At 46.2% G+C, this 24,506-nt stretch overlaps 1 protein-coding gene across 4 annotated transcripts in view; it reads right to left on the reverse strand.

Annotated features, from left to right (window-relative positions):
* Nucleotides 1-24,506, reverse strand: part of KIAA1549L (KIAA1549 like) — a gene marked incomplete at both ends in the record, with an annotated part of 252,816 nt that overhangs the window by 59,815 nt on the left and 168,495 nt on the right. For 3 of the 4 annotated variants that reach the window (XM_080817502.1, XM_080817501.1, XM_080817500.1), the window contains 4 exons: nt 1,554-1,681; nt 8,568-8,758; nt 15,108-15,271; nt 22,841-23,012. In XM_080817502.1, coding sequence (XP_080673628.1) covers nt 1,554-1,681; nt 8,568-8,758; nt 15,108-15,271; nt 22,841-23,012 — 655 coding nt within the window. The remainder of the gene's footprint in view (nt 1-1,553; nt 1,682-8,567; nt 8,759-15,107; nt 15,272-22,840; nt 23,013-24,506) is intronic. The other variant, XM_080817503.1, reaches the window with a different exon arrangement.

Below are 24,506 nucleotides of genomic sequence, written 5' to 3' on the forward strand. Positions count from 1 at the left end.
TTTTCCATGGATTAAATGCAAGGGAGAGGGAAAGGCATCATCTCATCAACGTGACTTACTGACAGAGGAGTGAGTGCATTGTACATTTCTAAGCAAGAAAAGGGCATAGAACAGTAGGTGCACGGATTCATTTTATAAAAGAACAAAGCAGTGCAACAAAACAGATATGTGTGTGTTGTCATATGCATAGTAAGAAGGTCTGAGAAAGACACAGGCTAAATTATTCAAGGTCATCTGAGGACTGGCGTGGGTGATGGGACATGTGCGGGAGGACTTTGATCTGACTTCATATATCTCTGGGAAGCCTTCCATGAGCTGGCTTGGCAGAGAGCTGATAGGTAGGATTTCTGGTGGTCCCAGGGAGAGTAGATATTCTAAGAAAACCCCACATGCCATGCCTTGATCTGGGTGTAGAAAGCAGTCTCTGTTACAGGGCATGGGGAGTTCAGGAGAAGAAGAAATTCAAGAATCAAATCGGTAGGACAATTTAAACCAGTGCTTTACACAATGGCTAGAAATAGGAATGAGGTCCACATTTGCCCTGCAGAAGACAAATCCGTTGTGTCATTATCCCTTTTCTTACTTTCTTTTTTGGGTCAGAACAAAGAAATCAGTGACATTTGGAAACAAAGGAATATTCTGGCACTAGTCCAAGAGAGACACCCTGAATCCTAGTCCATCAAATTCCTGTCTACCTGAGTGCCAGATTATTTGGCTTTTCACCTGGCCTTTCTGCAGGATCCCACCTTACAACCCATTGAAATCTGAAGGGAATTTCTTTGGATCTGAGTGGCAGCCTGGGGTACTCAAACCTGGGCTTCAGCCAGCCAGCACCGCAGGGGGAAGGAGCCCGTGGAAGGAGGGTCAGAACAAAGGTGGGTCGGGGGCGGGGGGGGGGACATACAGTCATGTCTGATGGATGCCACGTAGAGATGGTGTCACAACACAATAAGGCAGCTCCAGTGACTTATAAATAAACCCTATCCCCCATCCCTTAGAGGGAGGGAAAAGATCTGTACGAGGGAGAATCCAGCCAGTTTCGTTTCCCGAGAGAATAAAGGCAGAAGCATGGGCTGATTTTTGTGATGACAGATGGATCACCGTGTCGTTTCCTGGGAGAGGTGGCTTGGTAATACCTGGTCTCCCTGGCAGAGACTGAACCCCTGAAGCTTACCAAGGGAGTCAGGGCAAGAAAATGAGGGGACTCTCCAAGACAAGCAGCCGTTCGGAGATCTGACCCCCTTGTGGATCCAGTTCTAGGGATCCTGTCCATTCAGCCAAGGATTAGAAAATTTGCAAAGCAAACATCAGTGCATTCTGCACAGGGCTTTTCTAAAGCACTGGGCAATTCCATAAGGTCAGGGAGCAGAGGGCACAAGAGGATAATTCAGAGAAGGGGGGGGGGGGTCAGCCTCCTGACTTTTCTGGGGCGCACCAGAAAGGAGAACCTAGGGTGCGTGTGAGCGTGGGCTCCTGTGTGTGTGTGTGTGTGTGTGTGGGCAAGTGTGTGTGGGAGGGGCTCAGGGCTGGTGTTGGCAAGGAAGGCTTCTCACCATTTCTCTTCCGTGCCTCCTCCTTTGTCACTTTCTGCTGTGCCATGACATTCTGGGGCGAGCGCCTCCCTGAGCTGGGCTTCCCTGATTCGTTGCTGATGACAGAGCCATTCTCACTGGGCGACCTGCTGGAAGTAACCATAGCAACAGGAAGATGGTAAGTTCCGACTCCAGAGCCTCCTCTCAAGGTTATTTTATTTGCGGTTTATGTCTGTCGCCTTTCATTCTGGCTTTATCCACAAAGAAGAAATGATACAGGAAAAGAAAAAAGAAAACAGCAAAAAACAAAACAAAACTAGCCCCACACTACCGCATGGGGTAAGCGTCTGGCCATGGTGAAGTGAAGTCTGTTGTTTACGGGAGTGCTTAGCTCTGCAGAGAAGTTCAACGAGTGCGGCCCTCAGGTCCCATCTCTGTTCCATTAACCCCCAGTGACTGTGGAAGCAGTGGTGATGGCGTTTGGAAGTATGCCCCCTTTTTAAAACACAGAGCTCTGGAGGGGGTTGGAGAGCACTTGATTCAGGGGGCATCTGCGGGCACATGCATAAGACATAAGGTTCTCTTTGGTGATTCCCTCTACAGAGTAGACCTTGACCACTAAAGTTGAAGTCACCGCATCACCGAGTTTGTCACTTTGCCTCCCACACCGGTGTGCGTGCGCACACACGTGCTCTGAAACTGCGCTAACAGGCAAACCCATCTGAGCTGCTCGGCCCTTCAGGAGGTGCTTCGTGGGCACCAGCTCTGCCGGGCGTCAAGCCAGGTGCCATGGTATACAGAGACACAAAGATACCACCCCCATGTTCTCCAAGAGCTCCCCGTCAGAAGCACCAGCTGGGTGCCAAGGGCTATGCAAATGGTTTCAGAACTCTCAGTGATCCGTAGGGACAAACCACTGGTCTGGTGATTGTCACCCTTGTTTCGCAAGTGACGGATGTGACGCTGGAGGAGGTGGGCGGTTTTGTCCCGGGCTGAGCTAGGAAGCAGCAGATCCATCCTGGAAGCCAGGGCTCCCCCTGCAGGTAAGGGCTCTCCCCACTTGCTAGAGCACCTCTCCTTCACCGTCTCCTAGAAGGTCCTGGATAAAGCCCTGGGGCAAGCCACGGGCCGTCTCCCCTTCCCTTGGGGCCCAATCTGGTCTTCTGGGACACTCTGGGAAATGGGCTTTTGGAGCCCCTGCTGCGGTTCGTGCTCCCTTAGACCTCAGATCGTCATAAACACCAACTGCCTTCCCTTCTGTGTAGACAGGCAGGGGCAGGTATCCAGAGGCCTCATTGAACCCCTTATTCTTCTACCGTCAATGGTCCAAATTCAGAACATAAAGGCCTCCAGTCCCTATGACGGAAGATGGGCTGGAATAACATGGAGCCCTTGACCAGTAAGTAAGCAGCTTCTAAAGTGGATGCTCCTCTTTCTTCCCCTCCCTCCTCTCTTCCCATCCTCTGGGAACTTCAGCACCCCAAAACCACCACCAGTGAAAGGGCCGGCTCCCAACCACGGGATGAGGCCACATCTGCCCAGGGGTTCCACAGAACAACACAGCCAAATGAGATGGTCCTGGCCGACGTGCCTCAGGCCAGTTAAGTTTAGGAAGTCTTGTTCATTATCTTCCTTCTTTGGATGACCTAATACACTTTAGCATATCAAAGGCCCTGATCAATTCTGTAAAGAGACTCCTCTCCTTTGGTTTAATCCAGCATTCCGGGTTTATTTGGCCCCAGATCTCTTTCACCATAAGACAGTAATACAAAGAATACAGCTTGGGAAAATATGGATAAGGTATTCATTTATCAAATATACATTATTTACCCAACAGCTATTTGATCACTAAGTCCTAGCTGTACACAGACACGTCCACAGAGAACACATAAGCCCTCGGATTGTTTTCAGAATGGCACCTCCTCTTCCAACTGGCTTTACTGGGACAGCAAGACTCTCACTGAGGTCCAGAGAGGAAGGAAGGGGAAAGGCTTCTTGTAACCTATTTTATGTTCACAAAATACTTAATGGTATTTGTAGCATTTGCAGATTCTTTCTTCATTTGATCCTGAAACGATTTTCTGGCTGTTCCTTTCACTCCAGGAAAAGGCATGAATGAGCACATTTCTGGAGAGAAACTACACCTCTGCTTTACTCTTTCATCAGCTTATAAACTTATGTCTACATGGGGCCATCAACATCTGGTCAAAAACAGAAAGTGAAATTTGTATGTGTCCATGTCCACTCACAGGACAGTAGCTAAGATGTTTCTGAAAGCAAGAAAGGGCCATCTGTGAGGCTATAGTTTTAGGCTGTTGAACTCAGTAGGCCCCCTTCTGGGGATATGGGTGTACGTGGAGCTTGGATGAAGGGGTGGGGAGGATTAATCCGTTGCTGAACAGTTATGGCCAATCACCAAATTGAATGGCCGTCCCTATGAGGTTGATCCTCACCCATTAATCCTGGTCACAGACCAACAAAACAGCATCACCAACAGCCTTGGCTAGAGGGACAGGGCCTGCAACACCCATCTGTTTGTAAGTGGCTGAATGCTCAGATTTCAGTTTTAAACCAGTTTGAAAAATAGATGTAAAAATCGAGATATCTTCACGACCATCAAATTTCTGGTTTCTCCTGTTTTTTCACTTGTGAAGCTTTCTGGATCACCTAACAGACCCATTCAGAGGGGTCATGTGGTCCTCAACCGGCAGGAACGAGGGAACTGATGTGGCAAGATGAAAAGCCAGAAAAATAAATGCATGATGAGTTTGCTGTTGGTTTTGGCATCTTTGTTTCTTTCCCTAATGACTCCCATGGTCAGGTGAACTTGAACAGAGGTGAGCTTTCTCGAATAGCTTTGGCAATGACAGAGCCAGACCTTAGTAAAATTCTATTTTTACAGTAACATTATGAAGCAAACGTAGAAATCATTCAGTGGTGTAGACATTGTTTTCTTTATCTATATTTGTTTCATAAGCTATTATTTCTTTTATTAAAGATTTTATTTATTTATTTATTTATTATTTATTTGACAGATCACAAGTAGGCAGAGAGAGAGAGAGGAGGAAGCAGGCTCCCCGCTGAGCAGAGTGCCCTATGCGGGGCTCGATCCCAGGACCCTGAGATCATGACCTGAGCCGAAGGCAGAGGCTTTAACCCACTGAGCCACCCAGGCACCCCTAAGTTATTATTTCTTAATAAAATTCCCAGGGTAAGTAATTGAATTTGATTACCAAAAGTAGACTCCTTGCTAATTCAAGAAGAAATGCTTGTTCTAAAAAAAATTTTTTTTAAATAAATTTTTATACAACTTAAATCACTCAGCTAGAATGGGTAAAAAGGAATTTTTATTCTTCCCAGCAGTGCTGTGTTAATATCCTAATTTCAGTAATTCTATTTATTTCTTTTCAGGGTCCTCTAGTAGGTGATAAGTAAGTTGTTACCATGCCTTTATTGTATTTGGCAAAGATCATAATGAGAATAATTACTGTAAGCAATTCTACTTGCCAATCAATTCAGATAATTCATCTATTGCTTTGCCGTATGCTTCAATTCTTTGTGCTGGGGCAGACCGTTGTAGTTGTGATTACGATTTATTCCCACCTCCCCGTAACCAAGCTTTGGTGGTCTCCTCCCATATTAACTCTGGACTAGACCATGTATCTTGCTTTGGCCAACAGGACAGTAGCAAACATGACACCGGCAAAGATTTGAGAAGTGCCCGCATTTGGAAGCTTGTTTTCTTGCTGCCCTTAGCATCCTGTAAGCACCCTGTGAGAAAGCCAGAGTGAGCCTGCTAGAGGATGGGAGACCATGTGGCAGGGGGCCCCAGTTACCGGTCCAACCTGCCCAGCCTACTGTCTGACTACAGGTGCATGAGTGAGCCCAGCTAGATCAACCAAGCCTGGCTCAGCCCAGAGCCACCACCAACCTGAGCTCAGCCCAAACTGCCAACCCACAAAAATCACGAGCTGAAGAAATGGTGGTTGTTTTAAGCTGCTAAGCTTTGGAGGAATTTGTGGCAGAGCAATAGAAAGCTAATCCATATTTCTTCAACCTTCGTTCCTACCCAAGCTGGAATCCTACCTGCTGTTTCTCTGTACATCTTTCTGAGGTACCAAGAACTCCTGGAGGGAAAAACACAGAGCCTTGTTGCATGACTCCAGTGCAAAATTTGTGTATTTGACACAGACAATTCTTCCATCCCCCTTCATATAACTCCTTTCTCTTGGCTTCTTGGAATCCATTCTTGCTTTGTCCTCCCCATGCCTTTTTTCCCAATGCTTTTTGGTCTCCTATGCTGATTCTCCTTCATCATCTGGACCTCTAATCATGGCAGTGTTCCAGGGGTCAGGTCTTGGATCTCTTCTCTACCTATACTCTCCTAGGTGACTTCGTCCAGTGTCATAGCTTTAAATAACTAAATGCTGACAACCCCTCCATTTATATTTCTACTCTGGACCCCTCCTCTGAACTGCACATTCATTCAGCTAGTTGAGTTCTGAGGACTTCCACTTGGATGTCTAAGAGGCATGTCAAATTTACCATGTCCACATCCAAACTCGTGATCATCTCCTGCAGATTTCTTCTCTTCCAGTCCTCTCCAACACAACCTGTAGCAAATGTGTCCCTCTCTGTTTCCATTCCTCACAACAATCTATCAGCAAAGCAAGACTTGTGAGCTCTTCCTTCAAAAATGTGTCTAGAATCCCATCACTTCTCACAGCACTGTGCCTTGGCCCACACTGCCATGTCTCACCTGGACTACAGTAATAGCCTCCTGATTATCTCTCTGCTTCCACTCTGTCTCTCTACCATCTCTTGTCCACACAACAGCCAGAGTGAGCCTTTACAACTGCAAGTCACAGCATGTCACTGTTCTTCTCGAAACCTCCAATGACTTCTGATCTTTCCTCACAATAAAATTCCAAGTCCTGACTTTGGTCTATAGAGCTTGACATGTTCAACTTCAGGCAACTTCTCTGACCCATCTGCCACTATTTCCTCCCTAGTTCACATTGGCCTCCTTGGCCTTCTGGCTCTTTTTCAAGCATGTGAAGAGATTTCCTCCTCAGGGCTTTGCACATACTGTTCCATCTGCTCGAAATATCTTTGTCCAAGATAGCCTTGAGGTTACACATCATTTCATTCAGGTCTTTCTCAAGTGTTACTTAACCAGAAAATCTTTCCTTGACTTCCTGGCCAAAATAGCATCATGCCCCCGCCCTCTTCCATCACTCTACCCTCTTACCATGTTTTTGTTTTCTTCTTCATACCCATCACCACCCAACTTACTGTGCGTCTATTTCTCCATTTGTTTATTGCCTAGCTCTCCCCACCAGATTGTAAGCACCATGAGAGTAGGAACTTTGTCTTGTTCACTGCAGTATCCCCAGTGCCTCGTGAAGAGCATTCAGCAAATATCTGTTAGGTAAAGGGAGGGAGAGTAGGAAGGAGGCAGGGGTGATGTAGCTCTCCCAGCCTCCACTGTGGTCTCAGGCAAAGGAGAGAAGGGAGTTGGCAATGGGAGTTGGTTTGGCTAGCCAACAGGGCTTGCCATAGAGAGTTCATTACCTCTTTATAAGACTATTGTAAAGTCCTTACAGCCAGTCTCCTGGCCTCTAGCCTAACCTCTCCCATCTATCATCCACACTGCTACTGGAGTGGTCTTTCTAAAATACAGGTTGGATGTCACTGTCTTGTAGAAGAATTTTCAGTGGTTTCCCACTGCCCAGAGAATATAGGTCAAACTCCCAAGCCTGGCCATCAAGCCCCTCCACAATTTTCATCCATCTGGTTTCATCCTTCACTGCACCCCAACCACTGTGAACTATAAACCCTAGGGACATTCACCAGTGCATGAATGTGTGCTGGTCGCTATTTTCTCCCAGCTCCTTTGGATTGGATGCCTTTCTCTCTCCCCAGCTGTTGACACTCCACTCACCCTCTGAGGCCCAGGTAGAACATAAGCTCCTCCACCACCTTTCCCTTATCAGAATTAAGCTCTTTCTCCTCTCTTTCCACAGCACTTCGTTTAGACTCCCCTATGAGCACTCACATGTCATGCTTGGTTTCCAGATACCTCTCTCTCTGTCCCTCCATCATGAGATCCTTGGGGTCAGGACTCAATTGCAAACCTTTCTGTAGCCTTTCCAATGCATATCAAAGTGCTCTGCTAATGGTAAAACTCCTAAAATTAAAAAAAAATATTTATCTATTTATTTTAGTGGGGGATGGGCAGAGGGAGAGAGAGAGAGATAATCTCAAGCAGACTCCCCACCAAGTGTGGAGCCCGATACAGGGCCCGATCCCATAACCCTAATCCCATGACCTCACGATCATGACCTGAGCTGAAACCAAGAGTCAGATGTTTAAACAACTAAGCCACCCAGGTGCCCCCTCCCAAAATGGTTTTCGAGCTCAAACCACGAACTCTTGAAAAACGGCCAGATAAAAAATCCAACTCTACTGAATCAAGGGCACTGTTTCTAAGACAAGTTTAAAAATACAAGTGTGACACCAGTGCCCAATTCGTTGTAATACATATGAAAGCTGAAACTCTGCTGTTGTGGCTGATCAGAGACATAAAACCTCACAAAGCGTGGCTCATGAGAAGCCAGTGTTATGATCCTTGTCATCACTTAGTCTCTCAAACATTCAAAACAAGCATGAAGGGGAATTTTTTTTTTATTAACCTATAACGTATTATTTGCCTCAGGGATACAGGTCTGTGAATCATCAGGCTTGCACACTTTGCAGCACTCACCGTAGCACATACCCTCCCCAGTGTCCATCACCCAGCCACCCTCTCACTACCCCCCCCCCGCCAGCAACCCTCAGTTTGTTTTCTGAGATTAAGAGTCTCTAATGGTTTGTCTCCCCCCGCCCCCTGATCCCATCTTCCCATCTTGTTTCATTTATGAAGGGGAATTTTTGAAGAGAAAAGTAGTATTAACTCGAGGGCCTCAGCTGCTCTCACCATCAATTATTCCCTTTGCTGGGGGTGGGGGAGGCAGAAGTCGGCCCCATGCCTACCTCTTTCTGGTTTCCGTGGACTTGGCGGTCTTGATGGTGCTTCCGTCCTGGGTGATGTCTCTTTCCTGAGAGGCAGGAGGATCTCTAACAGGGAGTGGGAGGACCACCGTTTCCTGAGTCACAGGGACAACCTCCTCATCCGCCCCTTGCTGGCCCAGGTGCTGCTTGGCATAATCAAAGCCTTGCACAGGCTGCAAAGAGGAAATGGATCTGTGGTCAGATTTCTGAGTGTGACTCGAAATGATGGCTTTAAGAGAAGAGAGTGCATGAGACAGGACCACACTTAGCTTTCTGATGAACAAGCGTTAACTCAAATCTCCCCTGTAATTCCCGTCTGCAAAATCAGAATCTGTGCTCATTCTACCCAGTTACAGAATCTCCCTAGACAAGACTTACTTGGAAAAACGATGGCTATAAGCAAGACCCAAGTACGTGTGTGAGAACAAACTTATCTCAAGAATCTTAAACCACCAATTTGAAGTCACTAGATACTGCTCATAAGCGACTCTTAATTGATATGTGATCTGCCTTGGAACGTCCTGTCATCCCCGAACTCCGCTGTCACATGGCTTTATGTGTAGTAAGAGGTGTGTGACTTTGCCAGGTGGCTTGAATGCTGAACCTCAGTTTTCTCATCTGAGAAATGAAGACCATCAGCTCGGCTTTACCTACACCGCCCCTGAGTATTACAGGGGAAGAGTGGCTCTGAAAACAGAAAGAAATGTGCTTCCACATGTGAGGACCATCATTAATAATAAAATGGGATTTGTGAAATCACTCAACTCCAGACCTACGGCTCTCCTATGATTCATTACTGGGTAATTAGCAAGGCTTTTATTGCACAATGTCTGAAATCCCAAGTGAATAGGGCAGCTGTGAGCAAAACCCAACAGACGTCTATTAGTGAGGCAATAAAAAACCAAGAGGCGTGTTTAAACAATTCCTGAGAGTGTCTCTGTTCTGTTTTCCGCCCCAGAGCAGCACGACAGTGATTCAGGGCAGGACAGTGGGGTGGTGGGGAGCACCAGCTCTGAAACAGGCTGCCTGGGTTCCACTCCTGCCTCCCCCACGTATTAGCTAGGTGACCTTGGGTAAGACACTGAAATTCTCGGCACATTGGTTTCCTCATCTGTGAAATGGAGATCATAGTAGGGTAAACAGGATTAAATGTATAAGTATGTGAAAGTGATTTAATCACCCTCGAAGACAAGCTGCGCGGGTTGAGTAGTAAACGCATGTTCAGCATTTAGTGACATGCCTGGCCTGTGTGAAGTTCTTAGTCGGTATTAGTTAATATTGTTCACCTTCCTATTAAATCACAGGCCTGGTGAAATAGAAATCTGTGATTCTCTTCAAGAAAACCTGGGGATGAAACTCAACCTCCACCACGTGGGTTCCCTTAGGACCTGACATGGTGAGGACACCCGCCTTCAGCAGTGAATTTGGCTAAGAAGTGTAGCGAGGAGCATCCAGCTACATGGAATGGTCTAGGGCTGTGGCCCAACGGGTCGAATCCTCCTACCGCATCTCAGGACAGGAGGGAGTTTTATTGCTAAATCCAGCGAGGCTTCCTTACGTCAGGCTGTCTGGAGCTCGGCCATGGACCGTTCCCCCAATTCCCAGGGAAACTCCCTGTGGGAAGTGTGCGCAGCCTTTCCTCTGCACGGAGACACACACCCTGACCCAGGTGGTGATCCCGGACATTTTGTGCCAGGATCTGGCAATGCGCTTCTGAAATAGTGTTTGTCTGTTCGTTCCCCTCCCTCTGTGGGGCCCCATGAAACAGAATGAGCCTTTGAACTGCCTAGTCATGCTCCTAGACTACTGGATTGCCGGCTCCTCCAACTGACGGTCACCAAGGGGATTTGACGGAAATGTTTCTAGAAGCTGACCTTTCCTCCCCAAGTCCACTGTTTTATTGTCTCCTGGCTCGGTCTTGTTGCTTCCATTCAGGTCTTTTCTAGGCTCACCCTTGACAAGCTTCTAAAGCTATTTCTCTGAAAACCACTCAGGTCATGTCACTCCCCCATTAAAAATGTTTCATAGCACTTAAACCCTTCAGCAAGGCATTTGGGCCCCACACAGCCTGGCAGGACCGGCCTGCTCAGCCATACTTCCTGAGGGCCCCTTTTCCATAGTACTCCCATGCCTCTGTGACCCTATTTAGTGTAGTGCTGACTGTAGTTCTTGGACACTGGCCTGTGCCAGGGACTGTGCCTAATGCTGGAGATATGGAGATGAATAAGAGCGGGCCCTCATCCTCAAGGAGGCTTTGATACTACAGGTAGAGTGCCGAGTGCGTGACATCAATTATCACACTTCATGCCCACAGTGGTTCAAGGAGGTGGGTATTATTATGATAAGTCCCCACTTTAAAGATAAAGAAACTGAGATTTGGAGAGGTTGAGCCACTTCCCCAGACTACGCAGCTGGTCTGTGGTGAGGTTGAGATTTGCATCCAGTTCTGCGTGATGCAGAACCAGAATATCTAAGCACTGCCTGATGATTCTTCCCGTGGCCTCTCCTCTCCTTCTGCAGCCCGCCATCTTGGTTGAGCATCTGCTACTGTACTTGGCCTGGCTCCTGTGCTGAGACTCCTGGCCTGGGCGAGGAATTGAGAGTCTCTAATGACAGCTAAGATTGCCCAGGAGCCTAATGAGAACAACAGGCTGGCTCTGGCCTTCTCCCTTTTGCCCCCACTCTCCCTGTATTTGGCCCCTCACCCTTTACCTTGGGTTGAAGTTATCGGCTAGATACTTCAGGGGACTGGGTTGACAACGAGTGAGCAGAAAGAAAGACATTAAAGAATGACAAGGTCAAGGGTGGCCTCCTATTAATTACGTTAATAATAACAGTTCTCACATATGTTCAGTACTTACAGCTTGCAAAACACTGACACCTCATTTCATGCCCACAACCACCCTGTGGGGGAAGCAGGGCAAACATCACAGTCTTCATTTTACAGGTAAGAACACAAAAGCTCAAAGAGGTTCAGTGACTTTCCAAAGATCACACAGCTAAGTGGTGAAAGACTCAAGACTAGTCCCTTACTCTTCTGACTGGTGGGTAATGGTTTTTCAACCTTCAATTTGAAAAATCACCTGTGATTTGTTAATTGCCCTTGGACACACACTAGTGACCTCTGACACCATTGAGATATCATGAAGTATCTATAGTTGCCTCAATGAGTTTTATAAAATTATCAGATCAAAATAATCCCCAACAATTTCAAAGGTAGACATGTTATCCTAACCTTTTAAGAAAAAAACATGTATAATAATAAAGGCCAACCAATAGATGAATGGATAAAGAAGATATGGTTCATATATATAATGGAATATTACTCAGCCACCAAAAAGGATGAAACCTTGCCATTTGCAATGGCATGGTTGGAACTAGAGGGTATTAAGCTAAGCACAACAGGTCAGTCAGAGAAAGACAAATATTATATGATTTCATTCATACATGGAATTTAAGAAACAAAACAGATGAACAAGAGGGAAGGAAAGGAAAAAAAATAAGATGAAACCAGAGAGAGAGAGAGCCAAACTATAAGAGACTCTTGATCACAGGAAACAAACAGCGTTGCTGGAGGGGAGGTGGGTGAGGGATGGGGTAACTGGGTGATGGGCATTAAGGAGGGCACGTGATATGATGAGCACTGGGGGTTATATACAACTGATGAATCACTGAACTCTACTTCTGAGACTAATAGTACACTATATGGTAATTAATTGATTTTAAATTAAAAAAAAATAAAGACTAACTTGTAGGTAATATTTATGTGAGGCGCAGCTCAAAGTAACTTTCATAGCTCACTTAATCTTCCCAACGACCTATAAGTAAATACTGTTATCATCCCCCATTTCACAGATGGGAAAACTGAGGCACAAAGAGGTTAAGTACAGGTCACACAGATAGTATGTGAAAGAGAGGAAACAGCTGGGCGTCTTTAGGGGGTGACTGACCTGTCCCGAGCAGATGGTCATGCCAACCATTGCGGGCCCTCCAAGCTCCATCCTGCATCTGGATGTGGCCCTAACTACTTTCCCGTAAGGCTGCCTGTTCCAGGGAGCCATGTTCTCATCAATTATATGAAGGGAATCACTGGGCAAAGGCTGTGAATCCAATGAACAAAGAGTAAAGAGAAATGAACCGGGAAAAAAGAAGGTCACAAAAACCCTGATGCCTGGCCCTCCGGCATTCACCATCTTCTCAACATTCAACCTGCAGAAGCCCAGCTGACCACCAAGGTTAACAGCGTTCCGTCTATGGTACCTTGTCTCTGCAGAAGGGCGGTGGCGTACACGCGCCGGCCTCGGCTCCCAGGACAGGCGCGCGTGCGCACTCACTCACCTCCGCTTAGCCTCTCAAGTCTATTACCGAGTCTCAGCAGGGATCCCCGGGAATGTTGTCGGACACCGCAGCCTGCATTCTAAAGACGCAGGGATGTCCCTGGAGACGAGGAGGCCATCCTCCCGCTCTCTGGATTGGTCACAAAGGCAAACTTTTTCATCCCGCCCCGTCCCTTGGCATTAAATGAATTCTGCTCACACACACGGGTGGCGAGGAGTGATGCAGGCGGTTCTGTCCTCTCAAACACTGCAGTGTCCCCGGGTTGCAAGAGCAGAAGGACTGCAGTAAGAAAGAGGCAGTTCCACCCCGCTGGCTTCCTGGGATAAAAGGGCTTTGCAAATCAAAGCGCTCAGCCCTGCCTCATTGAGGAAGAAAACAACCAGCACGGCCACCCCACCCGCAAGTGAAGCCAGAACGTAAATTGGCTTGGTTGTCAACATCGGCCAGGCATCTCTTCAAGCACCATGCCCCAGGTAGGAACATAGAAGGGGCGATGAAAACCCACAAACATGAATCTCTTCCAGCTTCCAACAGCTTTCCAGCCAGAAAGTGTGCTGAAATCGTGGGCTGCCCACCTCACCTTGGCAAATTAATAAAATTCTGGCTTAATCTGTAACACAAAGTTGGCATTTACAACCTCCATGTGGCAGGTTTTGCATTCTTGGGCTCGGCTGCAATTAGATTCTGGTAATTACTGTTATGTCTGAAAGGCTCAGTTTGTAACTAAGCTAAGATGGGAATCAAATACCCCTTCTTGGAATGGTTTCATGTCTCACTGCTTGGACCATTGCCAACACAGTGCTGCTTCTGGAAAGCGGGTGCCTTTGGGTCGACAGAAACAGAACAACATTCTTTGGAGTTTGGCGCTTTCATAGACAGAATGTCTGATCAAATTGCAGCGTTGTAACAGGTGAATTAGTTTAATAAACAACAAAATCCATTTGACTTCCTTTGCCCAAGGGAGGTACGACCATCCAGAAAGGACTAGGCAGGCATGACTCCTGGCAAGGACCATCTCCATGACATTCATTCCAACAGAATGGAATTCCTTTTGCCATTTCATTCCTGCACAGGTGGAGAGAGCTCAGAAGTTCCGTGCTGAAAGCGGAGTTTACCTGCCAAATCTCAGGGTTCAGGAAGGTGTACAATGGGGAGAGAGCCCAAACACATAGGTCTGAGCCAGAGTCGCTCCTCTGCTGCTAGTTAGGTGAGTTTGGACAAATTCCCACAGTTGCTCTTTTCCTTTCGGTTTCTTAACAGTAGTATGAAAATAATAAAATCTGGCCTGACTGTGACCAATCTTATAGGGCTGCCGTGATGAGCTAACGAGATGACAGATCCAAGAAGCCGGCAAATGGTGGGGTGTTATTGAAACATCAGGTATTAGAGATATTCATATTTTCCTTGGAGAGTATCATGAAGGGAGCTATGTGACTGGAAAAGTAGCCTTCGGAATTTCCAGAGTCCACTCCACTCCCAGTCACCACCGTGTGGCAGCTGTGTAGGGTGGACAGACTCCCAGCCAGGCTTCGGTGGAGCCGCTGAACCGGTGTTCGATGACCACTGGGCCAAGGCTCTGCAGCTTGCCGCATGGCAGCCTTTGGCGCTAAGCCGCTCCAGCCAATGGAAGGACCATTTTGAGAGTCTAACGTGTCCCGAAGAGCCCTGCATTCGGAGCTAAAAGACCTGGTTCTGCCATCAGTTGTGCTACTTACTAACTGGGATCTCAGGTTGCTTCTCTGTAAAAGGAGGCTGTCAGATTAGACAGCCTTTCAGGTCTACCTAGCTCCTGATTTTCTGTGCCTCAGATTCCTCACCTGCAAAATAATGGCCCTTCCTTAAAGGATTGCTGGGAGGAATGATTTGCTGTAAGTAAAGCCATCAGAAGCACTTATGGTGAAGGCAGAACATTAGACAAGCTTTCGCTATCATGTCCCGATTATAAACATAAAGGGTGTACAACGATGTGAATATACTTAACAACACTGAATTATACACTTGAAAAGGGTTAAGATGGTAAATTTTATATTATGTAGAATTTACTATAATTTTTTAAAGATCCAAAGAAAGAAAGGGTCTCCTCCAAAATGAGGGCTTGCTAGAATGTTTCTGAAGGCATTTGCAATGGCCTCAAAAGCCAAGAGAGAAAAGGCAGGCAGAGTCCCTCCTCACCGCCTCACGCACCTTTGTTCTCTGAGGCAGGTTCATCATGGTGTCTGGCTTGAAGTCGTTCTTGTTCTTCCGGCAGAGCACGGCAGTGATGATGATGATGATGACTGTGACCACAGCGATGGGCGCCAGCACCGCGGCAATGATCCACAGGTTGTTGGGTGGATTCTTCACCACAGCTGTGGGAAAAGCAGAGGGAAGCACATGACAAGGGACACCAAGAGGAGGAAAGTAGCCCCTACACCCCTGGTCCCAAGTCATGAGATTGTGACATGAGGGTCTGGGATCTGAAAGGCTCTTGTCTTGGGCAAGTTACTCAAGATCTCGGAGTCTCTGTTTCCTCATCTGTAAAATGAGGCTATCACTTTGTTAGGCAGCTGAGAGATGAGGGATGTGGAGCTGAGAGATGTGGAGCTTTGGTGTGGTCCCTAGTAGGTTCTCAATAAATACTAGCCTTCACTATTACTAAGAGAAAGAGGAAGATGGATGCTATCAATTTTCCCTACAGGTGATGTCCATGACTCCAAAGAGAAGAGAGAAGACATCTGAGGGTCAGAGTTGGGCTGGAGGCAGGAGGCAAAGGCCACGGAGAGATGTCTCTAAACACTGGAGTGAAGTCACCTCTGAGTGATTGATTAAAAAACATGGCTGAGTAGATGGATCTACCCCCACCAAGTGTGGCTAGGGAAGCTTGGAAATGCCTTGGTCTAATCATAAGGGGCAGGTTGCTCTCAAAGCCAGAGTAAAGAGTAACCGAAGATATTGTCAGTAGGAAGAATGTGTTGTTAGGCCAGGAGGTGCTTCTTTGGAGGTGGGATTGGAACTAGTTAACCTTATAAAGGGCAACGGGGTGATGATCATGGTCTATATCAGGATAGCGGTTAGGGGCACACAGGTGTATACATCTGTCAAAACTCATCAAGTGATATACTTAAGATCTGTACATTTTACTCTATATAAATTTTACCTAAACATCATAAACAAGTATTGAATTCTAGGCAACAATATGCATGCTCAAGTGTTTAGGGTCGAAGTTGCTGATGTTTGTAACTTATTCCGAAATAAATGCATCAAGAAAAAATAAGATGGATTAATGGCTGGATGGAAGGACAGACAAATAAATATGTGAAAATGAAAGAATAGTAAGATGGAATCTAGGTGGTGGGAACAAAGGGTGTTCACTGTACGGTTCTTTCAACTTTTTTATAAAGTGGGTTAGGAAAATGTAAAAAAGAAAAAGTCTTTGACATAAGATGGATGAGTTTCCCCCCCCATGATCACTGGCAGAGAAGCTTAGAAGATACTTTTGTCCAATCAAAAAGACCAATGTGTTCTTAGAACTGGAGTAAAAAAAACCGTAACCAAAACAATCGTCTAGAAAGAGTTATTGGAAGGGAGTGGGTCTATAGGAAATCTAGAAGAGAGAGACAAAGGGCAGTCAAGAACTTGTCCATGTCATAGGAATGTGCCCCAACTGGCAGATGTGGGGAATCCAGCTGAGGTAGGTCTATCCTGGTGGACAAGATGGCTGCAAGTGGCTGTTTCAGCTTGTTGATACTGTCCCCTAATCCCACCCAAGTTCTCTACTCTTGTACACCCTAGATAATCTCAGAGACTCATGGCTTTAAATACCATGTATGCTGGTGATGTTCAGGGATAGATCTCCAACCAGGACCACTACCCTGAACGTTAGATTCCTACATCCAACTGCTAACTCAAACTCCAACTGGATACTTAAGAGACATCTCAAATTTACTATGTCTAGAACCCAACTCTCAATTTCTCCTCCTCATTCTTCTTGTGATAGTCTCCAACCCAATAAATTGCAGCTCCTTCCTTCCAGTCATTCTGGTCAATACCGTTGCTATCAATGTTGACCGTTCCATTTTACACTCACCCAACATCCTATTCATTGACAAACGTTGTCATCTCCACCTTCTAAATAAATCCACAATCTGTTCACTTCTTTCTATCGCTGCTCCCGCTGTGGTCCAAGCTACCAACATCTCTTATTGAATTACTGCAGTGGCCTCCTACCTTGTCCCTTATTCTCTATAATCTATTTGCAACACAGCAGTAGAGTAATCCTTTAGAAACTCAGATCACAACACTCCTCTGCTCAAAACCTTCCAGAGCCTACCACTCCCCTCAGAGTAAAGGTCAGAGTCCTTATAATTTCTAGAAGACCCTAAGTTATCTGCTTTTCCAACCACCCTGTTACTTCTCTGGCCTTACAGCCCACTGCTCTTCCCTTAACTCACTACCAGCTGCCTACTGTTCCTCAAATGTTCTGGACATGGTCCTGTCTCAGGACCTTTGCACCAGTTTATTCTTCCACCTAGAGTAACTCTTCACCCAGACATCCATGGCTCCCTCGCTCACTTCTTTCAGGGCTGTAAACAAATGTCACTACATCTGCTCTCTATCAGATAGCAATGCCTGCCCCCAGCATTCTCCGTCCCCCTCATCCTACTTAATTCTTCTCTGAAGCAGTGCCTCTCAAACCTGTGCATGCCAGTCGCCTGGGAATCTTGTTCAAATGTATGATTCTGATTCTGTGAATTGGGGGGAGGCTTGAGATTCTGCCTTTCTAACAAGCTCCCACGTGGTGTCCACGCAACAGGCCCCCAGACCACACATGGAATTGTAAGGCTTTCAAACAAGCATTACTCTCTGATATGATACATATGTATTTGCTCATCCTCTGTCTCTGCCTCTCCATTAAAATGTACACTCCAAGAGAGTCGGGAGGTTTTTTTTTTCTTCTCTTGTTCACTGTTACACTCCGAGGGCCTAGAACAGGGTACTCAATTAGAAGTTGAATGACTGTATAAATGAACTACCATTATCCCTGTTGCAATTTGGCTCCCCATGTAGGTTTTCGTATGGCAAAGACTAAGGGCCAATTAAAGAAGTCCCATCTCTTTGGTAGTTCTAGTCTATATTTTAAATTAATATACTACCAGTCTGGTTTATATACCAGTCTTTTCTAAGTCTGCTTAGCATAAGTTGGTCCTCCTGGTCCTGCTGAATTCCAAGGGCTACTAGACCCACAAAGCTGAGGACAAGACTCTGGGACACTTTAAAGACCCCACTGGCAAGTGACGCAGGATGAGTCAGCTGGTCTTTCTCTCCGACTTCAACTGCTCCTCATCAGCTTAGATCTGCCTCTCATCCCGTAGCACTAGAATCTGGAGTTCTTTAGTATAAAAAAACTTCTCTTCCATAGTTTTTATCCATCAGTGATTAATCACATTATTAACTTCTGAAAACAGCTCATTAGATGATATGCTCCTGTTGACATCAAACATTTAATTGCTACTGCTTTTAGTAATTTGGTATTTACGAGTGAGTTTGAAGCCATTAACATTTTTTAAAGCTTACGGTTTCCATGAAAAATAACCGTATGCCTCTTTTGGGTATGCTATTCTATTGTGGTGAAGAAAATTGCAGAGCGTATCAGAACATGATGCCCTAAATGTATATTTCATTAGCAAGAGTTAATATTTACATGTGTCCTGCTTTTACTTGGCTTTATCATTTTGGTGTCATGTTCCTTCTTGGTGCAGTATGTAAAATCCGTTCACCTCTACTTAAATGGAAAGAGAGGGGCACCTGGGTGGCTCAGTGGGTTAAAGCCTCTGCCTTCGGCTCAGGTCGTGATCCCAGGGTCCTGGGATTGAGCCCCGCATTGGGCTCTCTGCTCAGCGGGGAGCCTGCTTCCTCCTCTCTCTGCCTGCTTCTCTGCCCATTTGTGATCTCTGTCTGTCAAATAAATAAATAAAATCTTTAAATAAATAAATAAATAAATGGAAAGAGAATACATTTATCGTATGTATATTAGTAAATTCATTTAACGGTCAAAGAGATCGTAAAGTTAGGCCAACTGAAATCATTCAAACCCAGTGCATTCATTGGTACATGATCTAAAACTGCAAAGTCACATACAGAAGCGAAGAGGCAGGAATGGCTATATAATTTCCCAGAGCTTGGGGAGAGAAGGGATAATAAAGGGCCATGACACGTTGTGGCCTCTGCTGCGCATGAGGCTCTGTGGTAAGTTCTTTGCTCAGGTGCTATTCTTACCCGCAATGGGCAGATGAGGAAACTGAGCCCCAGGGAGGTTGGATGGTTTTATGAAAAAGTCATCTCTCTGAAATAAACAGTTTGCCAGTTCTAAGTCAGAATGAAGTGTGTGTGTGTGTGTGTACACGTGCAGGGGAGGGTCTGGCCCAGGGCCCAGTCACTGGCAAGCGCTCAGTCCATGTCACTCTCCTGCCCAAACACTCCCATGGCTCTCATTCCACTCAGACTGTGGTCTTTGCGGCTCAAGCAGTTGTGGTCCCTCACGTGCACCCTAACCTCACAATGTTACTCTCCTCCATCAGCGACATCCTTGCTGGGTCTCAAACCCTCCCCCTCTGCCTTGTACCTCGGTAGCCCCAGGTGGTTGCTCACATATCTTCTTCTTAAACCCCCAACCATTTTAAATCATGATCTTTATCTCCTTGACACCCCCCTGGCCTCCCCTGCTTCATTTTTTCCCAAAGCACTTATAAGCATCTAACATTTTACTTGCTTATTTTTTTTTAAAGATTTTATTTATTAATTTGACAGACAGAGATCAAAAGTAGGTGGAGAGGCAGGCAGAGAGAGAGGAGGAAGCAGGCTCCCCGCCGAGCAGAGAGCCCAATGCGAGGCTCAATCCCCGAACCCTGGGATCATGACCTGAGCTGAAGGCAGAGGTCTTAACCCACTGAGCCACCCGGGTGCCCTTTACTTGCTTATTTTGCTTGTTTGATCTGCCCATTCAGGAATGGAAACCCTGGAGGGCAGGGTTTTGTCTGCTTTGTTCACTGCTATCTCTCCAGGGCCAGGAGAGTGCTAGGCACATAACAGGCTCTCAAAAATATTTGTTGAAAGACTGAATGAACCCAAATCCCCTTTGCCAAAGGATCAGTCTATTGCTTTCTTAAAGTGATATTTTTTGTGGCAATGTCTGACGGCCAGGTAAGGTAAACCAGTCCCTACTCTGGTTAGCCTCATTGTGGGGAGAATCTTCCCCACTCCAGCAGCTGGATCACTGCTGTGAAGGGCGCCTCCTTTCAGATCCCGCAAATGGAGTAGGTGAAAACCTCCATTGGAAACATGGCCGATTCAGTAATGTTCGCTGCTGCCCATTACTCAGAGGTGATGGCGGGGTGGGGGGGGGGTGGGGGGGAGGGGGCATCGCATTCTCCATCACAGGGCACTGCACACAGGGCGCTGCACCCTGGTCCTAGTGATTTAGAGACACTAGAAGGCATAGAATGTTAACACTCTCCCTTCAGAGGGACAAGGTGTTTGTTCAACACCACAATTCTCCATTTAAGGTGTTGATCTCAGGTTCCCATTGCTGGCTGATTTCAAAACTTCAAAACTGTTAAGAGAAAATGGCACCACATCCGCCAGGAAACCACTCCCGCCAAGGTCACCAACCATTGCCAATTTTACCAAATCCAGTTTACCTCTGTCTTTATAGTATGTTGCCTCTCAAGAATAGAAGTTGACACTGTAGCTCACTTCCTTCTGGGACATTCTTTCTTTGCTTATTTCTGGACCTTGTGCTCTTCTGGGCTTCTTCCCACCTCCCTGGCTCCTACTTCTCATTGTGGGCTCTAGCTCTTCCCTCTTGTGGACTCCCCACCTATACTCATGGCTCTTCTGGTTCATCTCACCTGTTCCCTTAGCTCCACCTGTCACCCGTGTCGATGACTCCAGGGTTCTAGCTCCTGAGCTCTGTGTGGATGTCTGACAGACATCTCAACCTTAACGTGTCTAAACCGAACTCTCAATTCCATCTCCCCACTCTTGCTCCAACTCCAATAAGTCTCTTTCTCTCCTGCCTCTCAACACATGACAGCACAAGCAGCACTCAAGCAAACATCTGGGAGTCATGCTTGATTCCTCTGACCCTGACCTCCTCCCGCCACACACAGAATCCATTGTCTTGCCCCATCAGCTCTGTCCCCCCAGAAGCTCCCAAATCCATCCACTTCTCTGATCTCTACCTCGAATACCTTCACCTTTCTCCTGGGCACGTGCCATCGTTTTCACTCCTGTCCTCTGCAATTCGTTCTCCAGCTGGAGGGGGAGAAAGAGCTGAGGATGGAACCCCAGGGAACTCACACAAAGACGATGCAGCAAAACTGAAGAAGCAAGTTGCTGACCTGACCAGACGTGGGGACGGAACCCACAGGGAGGGAAGGAGAGAGGCACAGAAGAAGAGACTCTGGGTTAAAGACATCACTTCGAAGCCGAGATTGCACAGGGTGGCCATCGTTTCAGGCAAGGCTGTGTCTGTGAGGGTGTGCAGGCCAACAAGTGACTCTGCACCAACAAGGAAGCCGGACTCACCCAGATGAAGGCAAGAGATGAGCATAAGGGGCAAACCACGAGCCAAGAGTCAGGTTCTTGAGGAGTGTGGACACCAGCTGGGAAACCCATGGGAGATGACGACCTTCCGTGCCCGATGCTCAGCAGGCTGCCAAATCTAAAACGTCCACCACGGGGCTCTCTCACCTTCATCACCGCCACCCACCTCACTTTCTGTGTAGCCCTTGTTTGCAACCCCAACACCTGGGTCACCACAGACCCTCCTCACTAGTCCTGCTCCTCTCATCCTGGACACTGCTGACAGGTTAACCTCTGCAAATACTAGGTGGTTCTAATGACATGAGTCCCCTGCCCAGAAATCCTCAACAGCTCCCCACAACCCATTGTGTTAGGCTCGATCTCCTTCACCCACCATCCAAGGCCCCAGTCTCCCAAGCAATATCCCTTTCTGAGCTCATCAGCTCTTCCTCGAGTTTCTGCTCTGCAGGCGAGTCGGACCCTTGTTAATCAAGCATGCCCAGCACTTCTCGCCTCCCTTCCTTTGCTCCTGTAGCTCCCTCTTTCTGGAATACACACCCTTCCTCTCCTGCTGCTGAAATCTTAGCGTGTAACCCAGTTGAAAACACACACTTGAGGTCAGATAGATCCAGATTCATATCCTGGAGACCCAAGTACCAGTTCTCTTGATGTTGAGCCGGTCGGCTAACTTTCCTGAGCCTACGGTTCCACAGCTGGGATTTGGAGCTGAAGGAGGTTGCCCCAGTGAGAGGGGAAAGTGAGGAAAGCTCTGTAAGGCAGCAGGCATAGTGCCTGCCACAGAGGGGCCAACTACTGTTTCTCATGCGCTTTCTCTGTTCATTCTTTCTGGGTGGCCCCTCAGAGCAGACTGTCCCTCCCCTGAGCCCTGGATCCCTCCGCCTCCTCCCTGCACTTTCCCATATTCTGCTCCTTTGTATCTGCATTCACTCCTTCTCCACTCCTTAAAGACAGTGACCAGGTCTTGCCCGCTTCTGTATGTCTGGCAGCACCGAGCACAGTTCATGCAGGACTCTGAAAATGCTCATTGAACCAAATTATCTTTAACTCCCCAGCAGACAATACAATCTCAGCCATGGTGATTCTTCTAGGAGAAAGAGTGGGTAGGACTTGCAGGAAAGCAACACCATTATCATCATCCTAATACCCAAAACATATCCCTCACCGAAAAACCTGCAGCTTCAAACAACACAGGAAATAGCTGACTGATTTAAGATCTTCTCCAACACAAATATGTTTAGGTCCGGGTCCGTTAATGTTAGTTTGGGGCATCACTTTAATTTGCAGGAAACATTTAATGGTGTTAAAAATAATGAATGGGAAGACTATCCCCTTACGGTCGGCTTGCAGAAGGACAACATGATGCAGGGTCAAGGCCATCCTTTGGGAGTCAATGGTGCTCAGGATCTTGGCAGCTGCAGTCCCCAGCAAAGGCTTCCCGTTGTACAGCGTGTAGTAAGTCAGCTCCGCTGGGTCCTTCGGTCCCGGCACCCGCTGCATCTTTACCATCTTTCAGAAAAAGAGAGGCCATGTTTGCAGGGCATCCTCAACCAACCTGCAATTACCGGAGCGATCTGCAAGCTCTCTCCCGATTGCCGAAGCCTTTGGTGGCTACCAGGACCCGCAACATATATCTTAGACATCAACCTCTGTGTACCTCCCTATCCCCAGCATCTCAAGAAGCCCTGCTATGGCTGGACAGAGAGACAGGGAGGAGAAGAAGGGTTTGAAAATATGAACATCTGGAAAGAACAGCTTGAGACTGGAGAAGAAAACGCTGAAATGGTGTTGTCTTCCAGCCTCCAGAGAACTCTGGCCTCATTTGGAAATAGGCCTGCACATTAATTCAGGGCATGTTAGGTTATTCTCAAACAAGATTTCTAATTTCAAACTCCTGCAATTGCCAGAGAGGAAAGGAAAATGAACTTATATGTCTGTAATTCAAAAGATCTCAGATAAAAGCAGGACTTAAAGTTCCTTTTCTAAAATAACCTTTGTTGCATTTTCTCCCTGTACAAGTGATACATATTCACTACAGAAAATCTGAAAACACAGAAAAGCATCAAGAAGTGAAATAAAATAAGAACAGTTTGTAATCCCTCCACCCCAAGCTAATTATATTATTTTGGAGCATTTGCCTCTATTCTTTTTTTTCCACACAAACCTTTTCTTTATTATTTTACAAGATTATTTATTTTATTCTCTATATAGAATCACACATCGCTATTTTTCCTTGCATCCTTATGTGACCTTAAATGCAACAAAAGCTAAGTGGTTACACAGCTTTCCAATGCTCACCTCATAAACTTATTTAACAAATCACTTTTTGTCAAACACTTAAATTGTTACTCATTTTTCAGTATTGGGGCTAATTGACCATCATTATAAATATATAAAACATAAAATGTTATATCTACATAATGGTCTACTATATGTATGCCTCATAACCTCAATTAACACTACATTTTTGAATGGTTTGTTATCAAGTTTTCACTACTATAATTAACAACTGATAAACATTATAGTACAGCATTTTCCAAAGTGTATATTATAGATTACGAGCTTCATAGGATGTTAAAAGATATTACAGAAATGTTTATAGCAATATTGGTCACAATAACAAAAACAAAAACACCCTGAAAATTCAAAAGTCACTAACAGTAAAAGGGATTGATAAGTTATGGTATAGTCACACAATGAAATATTATAGAGTAGTATAAATACCACACCTATTTGTATCAATACGGGTGAATACAAAAGTCTGATATGAGCAAAGGGAACAAATCACAGAATATAAAATTCAAACACAGGCAAAACCAAATGATGTCATGTTTAGGGATACACATGTGGATGGTTAAATCTACCCAGAAAATCCAGGCATGACTTAAAATTCAGAAGCACACTCAACTCTGATAGAAAGGAAAGGAGTATGTATAATCAGAGAAGACACATAAAAGGTTTCTGGGGTAAGGCAAGGGGAATGTTCTTGTGCTTTGGGTTGTG

Source organism: Martes martes (genome assembly GCF_963455335.1).
Source record: "Martes martes genome assembly, chromosome: 10".
NCBI classification, from domain to species: Eukaryota; Metazoa; Chordata; class Mammalia; order Carnivora; family Mustelidae; genus Martes; species Martes martes.